Raw genomic sequence first — 14,752 nt, 5'->3', positions numbered from 1 at the left:
TATCTGCATTATCGTCCAGACTTTTACATGATTACCCCTCTTCCACGGTCCTGGCTGATATTCCAGAATGTTTTTCTACGTGCCTCCGGCCCCAGCCCGTTAAGAAGCCGTCGACAGGGGTGCAAGCATGTCGCCTAGGGGCCCCTGACCAACACTGAACGTGGTGCCAAAAGTGCTCAGGGGGGGTTCTACGACGACGCGAGTGCTTAGTGTAGAGCATCCAGGAACACGGAGATTTCTCGCCTGATCAATCAATCAAGCTCGAAGCGACTTTTCCAAATCCCTGGGTCACTTGGTGTTGGTGTGCATGGCAGCTAGAACAAGGAGCTAGAACAATCTGGAATACATTCTATATCCTGATTGCAAAGCATCTATGTAGTACTACGCGGAAACAAAGAAAGCACACTTTTGGGCGTTCCGTCCTATCTTTTGTCTCCTCCTACATAGAGCCACATCAGGTCATCGGTATTCCCCAAAGGGGTCTGCATTCCAATACACTAAATGAATCCCCATATCGTAGACCAGATTCCGTCTCCTCCTTTCGGCACTTGGCATATTGACATGGAAGACAGACATTTGGGATGATTGGATCTTGACAGCTACGCTAGGACGGCTGCTGATACAACGGACCAGTTTGGCATTAAACCTGCAATTCCCACGTGGATGGGAACACTTTCCGTTCCTTGTTGGATGGTCTTTGCTCTTCGGGACTGCTATTTTCGGTTTCCACGTTTGTGCGTGGCGCCCTGCCCTCATTTGAATTAATTCCCTTGCCATTGCCCGTCCCGTTTGTCCTTTCCAAATGTGTTCTCGAAGCCAATCTCGATGCAGCCCGTCCTCCATGCCGCTTTTGGTCACAACATCCGAGCTGAATATACCAATGAGAAAACCTGGTAACACGATCGTCCCACTATAGTAGCAGCCATATTTTGTAGGCGAAACCAAGAATAGTTTGGTGAACCCTGTGATTATCCAATCCTTTCACTGCTAATACAACAATTTCAGCAGTTCTTTACTGAGTGTTTACTTTTGTACTATATTCATGAGTGACTCTACTCATTTCCTTTTGCGAAGAATGTAGTCATTGCCCGTATTGAACTCCAGTGAATAAACACTATAAAGTCGTTTCTGCTATATACCTAGATAGGATACGAGCTACTGGTGGAATCAAATAGGAAATGTTACTTCACGCGACCGTCTGTACAGCTTGTTTCATTTCTCCCCTCGTGGCCCCGGTATACTGTTGGCCAATGGTCAAATCAGCCTTTTGGGGTGTTTGTATAGTGAATCCCGTCTTATATATCCGGTCCAGCTTGAGTAGATAAGAATGCCGTATCATTACCTATTCATCTTTTTGTTTACCAAATGTCACAAGCATCAACTCTCTTCACGTGCAATTTCATGACAGTCTCAGTTGACTCGAATACAGTTTGGATTTAATTACTTTTTTTACTATTTTATCATACTACCACAGGCCATAGATTAGGGGTATCAGCCAGATAGTTGGCAACATCTTTCCAAATAACTAGAAACAGATTTGTTGCTTTTGTCCCTTTATGCGGCGGTGGTCTTCTCCTTGGGGAGAGGAGTGAAGCGGAGGTAGGGCTTGACAATGCGGAACTCGGGGAACAGCTCCTTGGCCTTCTCGTTGTTGACGGAAGGGTGAACAATGACATCGTCACCGGGGACCCAGTTGATGGGGGTGGTGATCTTGTGCTTGTCACCAGTCTGGAGAGAGTCGACAACACGGAGGACCTCGGCGGTGTTGCGGCCAGTAGAGGCAGGGTAGGACAGGATGAGACGGATGCTCTTCTTGGGGTCAATGATGAAGACGGAGCGGATGGTGAAGGCAATGCCCTTCTCGTCAACGTTGGTGGTGTCCTGGTAGTCGATCCTGTGGAGATGTTGTCAGTCATTTGCTACAGAGAGACACTTGGGATCCTCTCGTGGTGCAGAACTTACATGTCGTAGAGGTAAGCGACCTTGCGCTCCTTGTCGGCAATGATGGGGAAAGCGACCTTGGAGCCGGTGACCTCGTCAATGTCCTTGATCCATCCCTCGTGGCTGCCGAGAGTGTTGGCAGAGAGACCAATCAGCTTGACGCCACGCTTGGTGAACTCGGGCTCGAGCTTGGCGAAAGCGCCAAGCTCAGTGGTGCAGACGGGGGTGTAGTCCTCAGGGTGGGAGAAGAGAACGACCCAGTTGTCGCCAATGAACTCGTGGAAGTCAATGGGGCCAGTGGTGGTGTCGGCCTTGAAGTTGGGAGCAGTGGTTCCCAGGCGGAGGCTGTCCAGAAATCATGTTAGTACTGGACCTTTCGAAATCTGTCACCCAGTAATAGGTAATAGATACCCTCTCTGGAGGCAAGAGGAGCACAGAGGAGGAACTGTGACTTACGGAGTAGGTCTCTGGTCAGCAGACATTTTGAATGAGTATGAGCAAGTGCTTGAAGAAAAGGTAGTAAAGAGAAGTTTGACCTTTCTGGAGGGGTATCACAAGATAATTGAGCACGTAGAAAACTGACGAGAGGAGGGGTTGGAAAGGATGGAGGGGCAATCACGTCGATATTTATGAGCTACTACAAGTGATGACAACGCAGCTGGGTTCGGGCTGGAAGTTTCCACTATGGCGCCATTCTAATAGTACATGCGATGCAAAGCCTCGTGTGAATAAGATCTGCCATTTGTTGTCTCCGAAAGCACTCCGACCGCCTGGAGGCGAGTCAATTTTGGGGTGGTGAGGTGCAGAAATGGAAGCCCAGCTTACACATCTGCGGTTAATGTCGCAATACTTGTGAGGCTCGACAACATAAAGATGACCCCGCGGTCGCCCCGCACTAGCTCTCTTTGGTTGGGACCTAGCTATTGCGTGCTGCGCAGGCCCTTCTATTGGTCGCCATCCAGGTATCCTCCATATCATGAATTCTAGCGGCTGGCTTGCATCATCACCAGCCAACCCGAGCTGTTCCTCAAGACCGGACAAGACATTAGGATTCGGCTCTTGTCCAGGGGTCAGTTGAACTCTAGCATACAATATTTTCATATCCCAAGCATTCAAACAAAGTCAATGAAAGTACTTGGTACCTCCAAATGACCACCGTTGGCGCCGTCAAGGTCAAGCGGCCCGCCGAGCAGCCTCCACTTGGGTTCACATAGCCGGCGACCGACTTCCTCGTTGACACCCCCCGACAACCGGATTATACGGTCCAGGTCGGCATTTGGAATAAAATATCTGGACACTACTTACTCAGATACTGCACAGCATGACAGCTACTCCCGATGCCGTTCTTCTAGCCTCTCATTTACACTCACCGCCGTGGCAACGGGCATGTCTAGGTCAAGTCTGAGCGAGCTGGCAACAGAGTCGAGTTGTATAACGGCAAACCCGTCTGCATCATATTGTCCAGATCGAGACTCTCTGAGCAACGTGTCGGCTCCCTGAGCTGAACTTGAATTCTCCTTGCGGTGTGATGCGACCCTTCGCCGTGTCTTGCACCTGGTCCACAGCGGGCGGATAGACGGTATACTAGCAACGATGATGCCGAGATTCCCCTCGAACGCCGAGACGAAAATAACCGGCGGCATCGAGCCAGTAAAGTCTTGTAGCTCTTCGACGTGAACCAGGTAGTAAAGCCGGATGGTTGATGCCAAAGTGACCCTGGCGAGATATCAGCCGGTTCTGCAAGGGGCGGCAATGGATTCACTTACAAAATTGCTAGGAAGATGAGGCACAACAGCGCAATCTTGTCGGATCGTCTCATCTGAAGATGAACAACTGTGTACACTGGGATCGCCATGATGACGAAGTCTGTGAGGACGTTGATGCCGGCCAGGGACGATACAAGTTTGATTGAATTATAGCATCGTCCATCCGCAGATGGATCCCACAATACATTGATGGGGCGGCAAGCGACTGAACCAGCGAGCCTTCAGCGACCTCACACCACATTAAGTGGAATGCCATAAGGACTTACGCAGTGCCGCACATTCATATGTGATGAACCAACTTGCCACTATTCCCAGAGCAATGTGAGTCGCAACACGAGTCCACCGTCCGATGAATACCCTACGGTAAAAGCAGAGCACTGTACATTCAGGCTTAGCACTTGTTGAACACAACGGCTAAAATTAAGTCATGGGGTAGTATATATAATGCTTACTGCTTCCTTTGATGGCGGCAATGAGCGGTATATAGCATTGCCCAAATGCCATGTTTAAAGGTAGGATTGTGTAGAGGTTCTCCTCATTGGTGAACCTGACTCTGTGGTATCCGAGACCAACGGCAGCCACTAATTCCATCATCAGAAGACGATTAGCATAATGTCTTTTGCTTACGATTGAAAACAAGAGGAAATTGTCTTTGCTTCTTTCACTTACTCATACCCTCAATCACCAGTAAACCAACTCCAAGTGGAACTGCAAACACTATGAGGCTGTCATCTATGCCAACTCCAGCTCTGGTCACAAGTCGCGATATAATTCTAGCTGTAACAGTAGTGATGGAAATAAAGACCAGAATAGCATTGACAGCTATATAGCCCTGCATCACTGCCGTGATGGGGAAATATGTTGGCTCTGGCTTCATTTTGGCGCTTCAGTATCGTCTGACCGTGGTTCCATGGGCATGTAGAGCAGAATGATCATGGTAAAAGCAAACAGATAGAGGCGCATCATCCGATCAAAGCAACTGCTGTCTTAGATACAGCACAGTTTCTGCTTCATATAGTCCCAGCCTGATCCAAGGCAATCGTGCCCCACGAAACAGATTTGTCGTAGGCATTGGACAAACATACGAAAACTGGCTTTCACACGCGGCCCAATAAAGTGTTGTGCTTCACTGCAGCGCCAAGCATTGCGCAGCTCGTCAGCACCGAGATGCAGTGGCCCTATAACGATGGAAATAATTGGCCCACTGCGCTCCAGCGTTTGTTGACACGGACAGCCCAAAAGATGATATCAGCTGCGACCTGGGATCTGGCTCGGAGAATTTCTCACACGGCGGCGCTTCCGAGGCTGCTTACTACCCGCTCCTACTCGGCATCATGAGTCGTTTGCAGTATTGGGGACTTTTGAACTAGTTGCTCTACGAAACGTCAGCTTTGTGCATCGTGGCCAGGAAGGCCTTGAAATGATGATATTCGCGTCACCTCTGTCATTATGCTGTACCTCCCCATATACTTCGCAAAAGTTCGTCGTAAATAGGCCGTCGTCATCAGCTTGAACACCGTTTGCTGTTTGCTCATGCAAAGGTCCACTGCCGTACCACATGTCAGTCCATCTAGACCACGCATAGCTTCTGTGATCTTTCCATCTGTGTACTCAAATTTGTCCTTTGGATTGATTCGAGTAAACTGTTCGGTGGTGGCATACCTCTGGTATTCGAGACGGGCTGCTTGCCTCGATCATCATCGTTCCATGCCCCGTCTTGTAGTGGCAGCCCACGTGTTTTGATTCTGGACAACTTTGTGAGATAACTCGGTATTCCGCGGTAATAAAGAGGCGACAGCGGGTATCGAGTTGCTCATCATTGCCCATTTGCGGGGCCCCCGGTTTCTGCCCAGTATCCAACCCCCGAAAACAGTATCGGCTTCGGCTATAATACTACAGCCGGGAGGACCCCAAAATAAATATATGCACTCAAAAATATCGCCAATGATGCAAGGTTTCACGTATCACTTCTGGGTTACACTCAAGTGAACAAGACATAATCCAGAATTGAGCTTTTACAATGGCACCCCCATTCCGAGCTGATCACATTGGATCGCTTTTGCGTCCGCAATCTCTCTTGGAGGCCCGATCAAAGATATCATCAGCACAGCAATCTTACTATGTCAATATTTCTTCATCTGTCCAGGAAGTCGAAAAAGCAGCTGTCAAGGAAGCCGTGGATGAGCAGAAGAGCAGAGGTATTAGGCCAATTACAGACGGCGAGTACGCCCGGCATATATACTTTGGCGGCCTCTTCGAAAAGCTCGAGGGATTCGAAGTCAAGCCGGCCTTGCCAATTCCAGATGCCTTTCGCACCGACTTTCCAACGACAGTCGGACTGGCCCGAATGGGCGCCAAAACCCGGGCCGTAGTGCTGTGCACGGGCAAGATTGGCTACAAGGAATCACCGTATCTTCCGGAGTGGCTGGGCCTGCGGGACACGCTCCCGGGATCCCTTTGGAAGGAAGCCAAGTTGACCATGCCGGCACCCACGTACCAGCACATTCAGCTCAAGCCCGGCACGGCATACACTGCGGATTCCGGATATACTTCCGACGAGGAGTATTTCCGCGACCTGGCTGCCTGTTATGCCGCCGAGCTCAAGACACTCTACGATGCGGGCCTCCGTAACGCGCAGATTGACGATCCCCACCTGACGTATTTCTGCTCATCGCAGTTTCTTGGCGGCTGCCAAAAGGACGGCACCGACACGGACGCGCTGCTCGACTTGTATATCAAGGCCCATAACCAGCTCCTGGCAGGCAAGCCGTCGGACCTGCACGTCGGCGTGCATCTCTGCCGAGGAAATATGGCGGGGTCCACGCACTGGGTATCGGGCTCGTATGAGAAAATTGCAGACAAGCTCTTTAACCAGACAGACTACCAGACATACTACCTCGAATTTGACGACTTTGAGCGGGATGGCGGATTTGAGCCGCTGCGGTTCCTGCCAAAGGGAAAGAATGTGGTCCTGGGCCTGGTGTCGACCAAAACGGCAGATCTCGAGGCCCGGGACGAGCTCACGAAGAAGGTTAAGGATGCTGCCGCCGTCATCGCCAAAGCTCAGGGCGTTTCGATTGACGAAGCAATGGACTGCCTGGCAGTAAGCCCGCAGTGCGGGTTCAGCAGTCACAGTCAGGCAGGTGGTGTCGGCATGACAATGGAAAAGATGTGGGAAAAACTTGAGCTGGTCAAGGACGTGGCCCAAGACCTCTGGGGGTAAAACGGTGCAATAGACATTTGACAACGGTACTTAAATTTATGCCCGGCAGTCAAATATGCAGTTTTCAACTATCAATAACATGGTGCGTAAGTAAATTTCTCTGTAGGTGTTGTTCGATCAGAGAGTTTGACCCCTCTGTGTCATTGAGAAAACTCATCTTGTATCCGGGAAATGAAGCTTACAGTTAACTTGAAACTCACAAGTGCAGAAAGACAAGTAAAATTGATATATTTCAGAAGAAGAGCCGATAGGTAGAAACGAAAAAGAAAGATACATCATGAGAAGAAGGCAACAAAATGTCATTATGGTCCGAGACCCTCCTAATATTTAATTGCTAAGAGGACGTTTCTATGATTTAGGATACGAAATAACAGGAAGAAGGGTATTGGGATAGGTGAGGATATTGCTAATTCGATCACTTATATCGATTCTCTTCTGTAAAGTGTTATGCAATCTTTGTTGTACATTTTATGCAGGCTTGTGCAGCTTAGTCTCTGGTCCAGGTGTGGCTTGAGAATTGCTTAGCCACATTGTCTGTACCTTGGTGTGGATACCGCAAACGTAGCTGAGCCTCGCCCGGAGCTCTCGAATTCCTAGGCGACAGTTTGTACAGCTTCATCACTCAACATAATCGCAAGTCTTGTCACCAATTCGATCGCGCACCCCTGCAAAAAAGTCCATTAATCGCGCTCGAGTCTCGACACTTGATTTGCGATTTTCATTCCCTAGCTTGCAGAACCGACAGCCAATTTCGCCAAGATGGGCAAGAAGAAGAGAAAGCAACCTAATGTCGAGGAGCTCCTGGCGCGACCATGGTGTTACTACTGCGAGCGAGACTTTGAAGATCTCAAGCTCTTGATTTCGCATCAAAAGGCAAAGCATTTCAAGTGCGATCGATGTGGGAGGAGGTTGAATACAGCTGGAGGTAAACGCGCCAAAGATCCCTTTCAAGCGAGCGCCCCAGGGCAAATGTCCATTGATCGCGTCTTTTGCTAACCCATTACTATTTGCGCAGGTCTATCCGTGCACATGAACCAAGTACACAAAGAGTCATTAACGCTTGTCGAGAATGCGCTTCCGAATCGACAAGGTCTCGAGGTGGAGATCTTCGGTATGGAGGGTATTCCCGAAGACGTAGTCCAACAGCACAACCAGCGCCTCATTCAGAACTTCTACCAAGCACAAGCCGATCGCTTTGCCGCGACGGGCAACCCCCCGCCAGGGCAGAGTGGTAAAGAAGGCCCCGTCAAGAAGATCAAGATTGAGACGGCAGATGAGATCAAGAAGCGGCTGGCTGAACACCGGGCAAGAATGGCTACTCAGAAGACTGCCAATGGTGGTGTTGCAAATCCCACACCTCCCCTGGGCCTCAATGGTCAAAGCCCTGGCCAAAACGTGAGTTTTCTCGAAAATGATATCGTAACATTCGAAATACTGACAATGTTCCGCGCAGAACTCGCCATTCCCTCCGCCAGGCGGCCAGTACCCCCAGGGCTTCCCTCCTCAAGGGGTCCCTGGCTTCTCTCCTCCACCACAGTACCCTCAAGGCGGTTTCAACTATCCTCCGGGCAATCTGCCTGCAAGACCGGGAGGCAATCTTCCCGCGCCTCCTGGGTTGCCCGCTCGACCAGGACAGCCAGGCTATGCTAGCACGGTTGACGAGCTTGTGGCTGGTGCTGCACGACAAGGTGATAACATTGATCACCTCATCAGAAGCCTAGAGTCTGGTGAGAAGCAAGCGCAGAAGCCAAGCTCAGCCACGCCTACAGCATCTGAGCAGCCAGCAGCAGAGGAGAAGAAGTCCAAGAAGGACAAGGACAAGAATGTCAAGATGATATACGACGACGATATCAGTCCTGAAGAGCGGTTGGCACTTATGCCAAAATATGCGTATGTGCCTGCTGCGGCTTAGAGGTGCTGGAAGATTGTGGCAATTGTATAATAACTATGAAATCATGGTCTTTCCTCCATCGGTACGAGATTTCGAGGCAATAGCAGACACCAAGGGATAATCAGGACGGCGCAAAATCTTATAAATTCATGGATTCATGTGCGGGTCGCCGCCATTCACATTATCCAAGCTCTCTCCAATGTTCTCCAAGACTGTGATTTTGAAACGATCTTTTTATTCTTCGTAAAAAAGTCCTACCATATGGTCTAGACATACGCATGCTGAGTCGAGCATAGCGTGACGAAAAGTATAATGGTCACTCGAACGAAAAGGATGAGCGAAATGATATAAATTCCATATCAGCAACGATGGTGCCGGTTAGAGACATGTAATAATGTCTCTCGGCGACATCAGTAGCCAACTTGCCTTTCTCTACTTTCTCCTGTATTCTAGGGAAGCCTGGACCTCGTGACGTTTGAGCCATGTTGGCTTTTCTATTCATGCTTGTAGTCTTTGTGGCCGCCGACATAGTCACTCTCTAGCCATCCCCCGTCGACTCTCCACTCTTGACGGGTAATCATTCTGCACTCGTCGCCAAGCAGAAAGGCAATGGACGCGGCAATCTCTTCCGGCTTGGCCCAGCGCTTGATGATGGAGGTGAGGTTATCGTCTTCCGTGACCGTCCAGCCCTCGCCATTCGGCATGATTAGAGGCTGTCTGATTAAATCGGTATCGATACAGCCACTGTTCACCCAGTTAGTGGTGGAAACCTCGGGGCGATGATTGAAAATAGTGAAACAGAACAAGGTATTGTTTACTCACGGACTCAGGACATTGACTCGGATGTTCTTGGCGGCACCTTCGTAGGCGGCAGCCTTGGTCAACCCCACGACGGCGTGCTTTGCAGCGCAATAGGCCGACACCCCGGCCGAGGAGTAGCCGCTCAGAATGCTGCCACAATTGACAATGCTCCCGCCCCGTTTCATGTGCTTGAGCTCGTTTTGTAGGCAGTTGAAAGTACCAACCACGTTGACGTGAAGACACTGTGACACGTCCTCGTGGGGGAGAATCTCAATGGGCCAGATTCGTGGCATCATTTGAGCTGCATAAGAGTCACCCACATTGAATAAAATATTCTTGCCAAAATATCAGTTTTTCTTCAAAAGGGCCCGACTCACCAGCAACATTTGCAGCACCATCCAAGGGGCCAAACTTGGCTACGGTAGCCTCGATCCAAGCCTTGACTTGCTCAGCATTGCCAATATCGACCGAATAGGTCATGACGCGGTGCTCAACATCGGGGATATCACTCCTGATGCCCTCCAACGCCTTGGCGAGGTTGGCCTCACTTGTGGCCGCCATGGAGACCGTGGCGCCACGAACGAGGAGATATCTCGTCAATGACAGACCAGTGCCGCGGCTGGCGCCGGTGACGGCAATGACCTTGTTCTTGAAGGGATAGGGGTCGGCCATGATAAATGATGAAGGTTTTTTTCAAGGTTATTTGTCGAATGATAGCATCGTAGCAGCAGGAGACTACATATTTATTCTCATCTAGGCCGACAGTGAGCCCTTTGGAGTCGTGACAGATGAATGGACTCGCATTTCATCACCACCGTCAAGTATATACCCTGGACACTGCATAATCTGATGATAAAGGGTGCCTCCATCCAATCCCATAGCGGAAATGGCTTGACCACGGGTCTGGAATGGGTATGATTGACCGGGAACCCGCTATTTGAGGAGACTTCATTTACAGCAGAGCAGATGCTTGGCTTCGCTTGTCGCGGTTGAGCGTGACTGAGCTGTTTGCCCCTTTGGGTCGATGGCATACTTTCTGTGGGGTCTTTCCCAGTCTGTCCAATATTCCTCAGAAAAGATGAAATACCCTCAGTTGAGTGCGGAAGTTATCAGATTGTTCTTGGATAATTCATAAACTATCAACAAACCGCTTGGGGCAGTACTATCGCTTGTGATGTACCAGCACCTCCTATGTTCGCCAGGGTCGAATCACTCATGGCAGTTGATGTTAAAAATGAGGAAACTATTTCTAGTTGAACTTATGGGAAGAATGTTCCCGATACCTGAGCTTGCCATCATCAATGCTGGAACACCTGGAATTCTAGACTGTTCCCACCTTCAAAATTGTCCTTCCAATGTCAAAGTTCCTGCTTTCGTGATCATAAACTCATTTATGGCGATATCTTTACCACTCTCCTTTCCTGCGCCGCTGTCCTTGATGCCGCCAAAGGGCGTCTCGGCCGCAGAGCAGCTGCCAGTGTTCTGGGTCGTGTCAGCACAATGATTGGAAATGACTGGGGATGTTTTGTTGACTTACTAGTCCTATCATACCAGCCTCGAGGTTCTCGAATAGCCTCCAGAGTCGATCAACATCCTTGGTGAACACGTAGCTGGCTAGACCCATGCTTGTGTTATTTGCACGCTTGACGACCTCCTTTTCCGTCTCAAACACATAGATGCCAAGAATGGGTGCAAAGTTCTCCTCGCAGCTCATGAACATGTCGTCGGCCATGTTGGTGAGGATTGTCGGAGCCATAAAGTATCCCTCTGGGAAGTCATCCACTTTGTGTCTGCGACCATTACCAATTGCGATCTTGGCGCCAGCACTTACGGCATCCTTGACCAGTTCCTCGGCATTGTCCAGACCTCGTGATGTAGTCACTGGTCCCATGGTTGTGCCTTCTGTCATTCCGTGTCCTAATTTCAATGCCTTGGTTTTCTCGACGAGCTTCTCTAGAAAGGCATCATGGATTCCATCTTGCACATAGACACGGTTTGCAGTAATGCAAGCTTGGCCGGCGTGACGCCACTTGAGACCCATGAGCTGTTCGACGGCGTGGTCAATGTTTGCATCATCAAACACAATGAATGGACAGTTCCCTCCCAGCTCAAAGGTTGCCTTCTTCAGGTTTCTCGCACAGAGGCCAGAGATGATCTTGCCAACGCGCGTGGAACCCGTGAATGTCACCTTCTTGACAGCCGGATGGAGGCATAAAGCCTCGGCCAATGAGGGCGTGTTTTCCAGACTCGTAGGTATGACATTGAGAGCGCCAGCTGGGAACCCGGCCTTGATTGCCAGATATGCAAGGGCTGTGGCGGTAAATGGGGTCTCGGGAGAAGGTTTTACAACCATGGTGCAGCCGGCAGCTAGAGCAGCACTGGCCTTTCGGAGCAGCAGGGCTATTGGGAAATTCCAAGGCACCAGTGCAGCAACAACACCAATGGGCTGTTTGATGACCAGAGATCGCCTTCCAGCTATGGCAGCTATCGTTGTGGTTCCGGTAATCCGATCGGCTTCTCCCATAAACCACCTGTATAGTAATTAGAAGTAAGTACCAAGGCGTTGACTTGGACGCACCAAACAAAGCTGAGGCCGTAATCAACCTCTGCCTGTGCTTCCGCGAGCGGCTTTCCTGTCTCATGCACAAGGATCCTGGCCAAGTCGCCCTTTGATGACTCGATTAGTTGATGCCACTTTGACAACAGCTGGGCCCGTTGCCGCGGCGTGTACTTTGAGTAGCTGTCAAAAGCGACGTGGGATGAATGGACCGCCGTCTCGACATCGTCGGTGGTTGCATCCGCACATTCTGCCCACGGCTTGCCGGAGCCGGGGTCAATCACGGCAAAGCGACCGTTGCGGCGTGCCGGCATCCATTTGCCGTGAATGTAGCAGTCATATTGAAGTAGACTTTCGTCCTGGAGCTCAAACGGTCTTGCTTCTTGCTTCTCGCCCATGGTAATGGTGAATCGTGCGCCTTATTGCAAGAAGCCAAACTAGGAGGAATGATTTTAACACACAACTGATTGATGAAACAATGAGCTCTGGGTAATCGGATGGCTGTAGAGGCCCGACGTTTGAACGAGTATCACTTTCCCCACATCACCATTACGTCTTAGTCCAATGCTTGTGCAACAGGGAGCAGGTAAATGTCGGAAGCTGCAAAGGTGCAGTGCGGGGGAACCATAAAATCCTCAGAAGTTCTTTGCGAACTCCATCATGTATCTCTTCTTGGCAACCGGCTGAGAGAGAGGAAAACGCGATCAACTCGCCATCGGCTGAGTCCGATCCGCGTCTTTAATGCTGTTGTTTCTTTTTCGAGACAAAAATCAGTAATGTAAATTGCAAAAAAGTTGGTTGAAAGTCTTCATATCATTTACTGAATGGATCATACCTCTCTCGAATATCACGATTTATTGCCCGCTGTACTGGCTTCTTGGAACCAATGTAAGCTACACACCCCAGTCCACTGACTTGCCAACCGATATGGTACGACCAAGATCTCAAAACAGAACGAAGAAAGCTACAAATGATCCCCAAAGCACCTCGGTCAACAAAAAGTCCATGGCAAGAATATCTGGTTATCTTTCCCAATCGGCGATTGAAGGCGCCGCATTCCCAGTCCACCTTGTAAAGCACGTTTGCATCTTTATGCTTGTGCATCGTCTCTTCTATGCGAGTTAGGTGCAAACCGTGATCGCAACCTCGACTTCTTGACTAGACCACTTCAATATTCCGCACCACACGGATCCCGCTACCCTCTGTGTGCTCAGTATTATCGCCTGTGCCACTAAACTCCGCCGTAGATTCGGTGCGGGCCACATGGAGATTCGCGTCACGATTACCTGGCGATATGTTGCCACCATGACCATGGGCCTGCAGGACCAAAACGCCGCGGTCATTATCGCCATCTTCGCTTTTAGAGCAGCAATGCGTTCCTCGTTTTATATGAAGAAGTTTAGACATGTATACACCAGCCATAGCCAGGCTTTGCAACACACTGTTGTACACTTGCTGAACCAGATACAGAATACTGGGCAAGCTGATGCTTATGACGGACATTGCGATTTCGAAGCTCAACCATATGACAGCGGTTGTGGGTAAGACTAAATACCATTAGCAGCTGGCGTGGCGAGCTCTTCACCAGAACACTAATAACATACAGACATCGTTCTGGCTCTTGATGATTGTGCCAGTATCCCGAAGTATGATCATGGTCCGGCAGAAAGCTACAGCAACGACTCTGTGATGATCGTTCTGGTGAGCGAGACCGCCCAGATTTTGTGCTAGTGTTTGTCAGAGAGCCGGCTACTCACAGATAACCACATAAGAAGACCCCGCTGATTTGAATACGCCGCGTTGTCTTCATTTTTAGTTTCCACAGCTTTGGAAGCGGCAAGACGAGGATGATTATGTCAATGACAAGACTGGCCAGCCCACCCCGTACCAATTGTGGACCGAGATAATCGGAGCATGTTCCTTCCCACAATGTTCTCCAAGCCATCAGGACGGGGCGGCACATCAATATGAGATTGAGTAGTGTAGCCAGTACCCAGGCGACATTTATGGTGTGCACCAGCCACAGTGCATATCTAAACTTGGAGCGGCTCACAGAGAGGATGCGAGCGTAGAATAGCAGTGCTGAAGCTCTACTAAAAGTCGTGCCTACGCTAAATAGAAAATACATCATCCAGAATAGCTTCTCGGAATTGACATATTCAGCCAGTGATATAGGGTACAGTTCAGGTGCCATGTCTCCGTAAGCAACTTTCAGAGACAAGCTACATGTAGCAATGCTAAAGCCCTACAGACCAATCTATCAGCACAAGTTTCGCATTGTCTTCAAAGATGAACCAGGTGCAGAAGATACTGGGAGACATACAGCTGCCGCAAAGGCCGCCCAGTCATCCCACCAGAATTTGTGTGGTGTTGTAGACGTGGGAGAAACTGGCATCAAAATTCGAGACCACACTCGCAAGACTGTCACAAAGGTCGGTACAATAATCATGAAAAAGAAGAGCACTCGCAAGGTCGGTTGATCGGGTTCGTACATTTTAGCGGTGAGCAATTTCGTGGTAATGGCGTGATGTCAAGGTTATCGAAACGACCGTATGATGGAGGAATTTGAAAAG

At 49.7% G+C, this 14,752-nt stretch overlaps 7 protein-coding genes across 7 annotated transcripts; 3 read left to right on the top strand and 4 right to left on the bottom strand.

The window, feature by feature from the left end:
* Positions 1-1,554: 1,554 nt before the first annotated feature.
* Positions 1,555-2,423, bottom strand: PFICI_13636 (Mitochondrial peroxiredoxin PRX1; the record flags this gene model as incomplete). Its single annotated transcript, XM_007842217.1, has 3 exons — positions 1,555-1,894; positions 1,963-2,286; positions 2,398-2,423. 3 exons carry the CDS (start codon positions 2,421-2,423, stop codon positions 1,555-1,557), a joined length of 690 nt encoding a protein of 229 aa, XP_007840408.1.
* An 846-nt stretch (positions 2,424-3,269) lies between these two features.
* PFICI_13635 (uncharacterized protein) lies at positions 3,270-3,796 on the bottom strand (the record flags this gene model as incomplete). Its single annotated transcript, XM_007842216.1, has 2 exons — positions 3,270-3,657; positions 3,708-3,796. The coding sequence occupies 2 exons, from the start codon at positions 3,794-3,796 to the stop codon at positions 3,270-3,272; spliced, it is 477 nt and encodes a 158-aa protein (XP_007840407.1).
* Positions 3,797-5,727: 1,931 nt separating this feature from the next.
* Positions 5,728-6,930, top strand: PFICI_13634 (uncharacterized protein; the record flags this gene model as incomplete). The annotated part of the gene is made up of 1 exon (XM_007842215.1): positions 5,728-6,930. The coding sequence occupies one exon, from the start codon at positions 5,728-5,730 to the stop codon at positions 6,928-6,930; it is 1,203 nt and encodes a 400-aa protein (XP_007840406.1).
* Positions 6,931-7,689: 759 nt separating this feature from the next.
* On the top strand, positions 7,690-8,842 carry PFICI_13633 (uncharacterized protein; the record flags this gene model as incomplete). Its single annotated transcript, XM_007842214.1, has 3 exons — positions 7,690-7,855; positions 7,946-8,325; positions 8,384-8,842. The coding sequence occupies 3 exons, from the start codon at positions 7,690-7,692 to the stop codon at positions 8,840-8,842; spliced, it is 1,005 nt and encodes a 334-aa protein (XP_007840405.1).
* A 473-nt stretch (positions 8,843-9,315) lies between these two features.
* PFICI_13632 (uncharacterized protein) lies at positions 9,316-10,294 on the bottom strand (the record flags this gene model as incomplete). Its single annotated transcript, XM_007842213.1, has 3 exons — positions 9,316-9,565; positions 9,644-9,923; positions 10,000-10,294. 3 exons carry the CDS (start codon positions 10,292-10,294, stop codon positions 9,316-9,318), a joined length of 825 nt encoding a protein of 274 aa, XP_007840404.1.
* A 666-nt stretch (positions 10,295-10,960) lies between these two features.
* Positions 10,961-12,577, bottom strand: PFICI_13631 (uncharacterized protein; the record flags this gene model as incomplete). Its single annotated transcript, XM_007842212.1, has 3 exons — positions 10,961-11,104; positions 11,160-12,153; positions 12,201-12,577. The coding sequence occupies 3 exons, from the start codon at positions 12,575-12,577 to the stop codon at positions 10,961-10,963; spliced, it is 1,515 nt and encodes a 504-aa protein (XP_007840403.1).
* A 1,794-nt stretch (positions 12,578-14,371) lies between these two features.
* Positions 14,372-14,659, top strand: PFICI_13630 (uncharacterized protein; the record flags this gene model as incomplete). The annotated part of the gene is made up of 2 exons (XM_007842211.1): positions 14,372-14,379; positions 14,431-14,659. 2 exons carry the CDS (start codon positions 14,372-14,374, stop codon positions 14,657-14,659), a joined length of 237 nt encoding a protein of 78 aa, XP_007840402.1.
* Between the last annotated feature and the right edge of the window lie 93 nt (positions 14,660-14,752).

The sequence above is a fragment of the Pestalotiopsis fici genome (assembly GCF_000516985.1).
Source record: "Pestalotiopsis fici W106-1 unplaced genomic scaffold PFICI_Scf_11, whole genome shotgun sequence".
In the NCBI taxonomy this organism is placed as follows: Eukaryota; Fungi; Ascomycota; class Sordariomycetes; order Amphisphaeriales; family Sporocadaceae; genus Pestalotiopsis; species Pestalotiopsis fici.
Note: the sequence above shows the minus strand (reverse complement) of the source record. Positions and strands in the feature narration are given on the sequence as shown.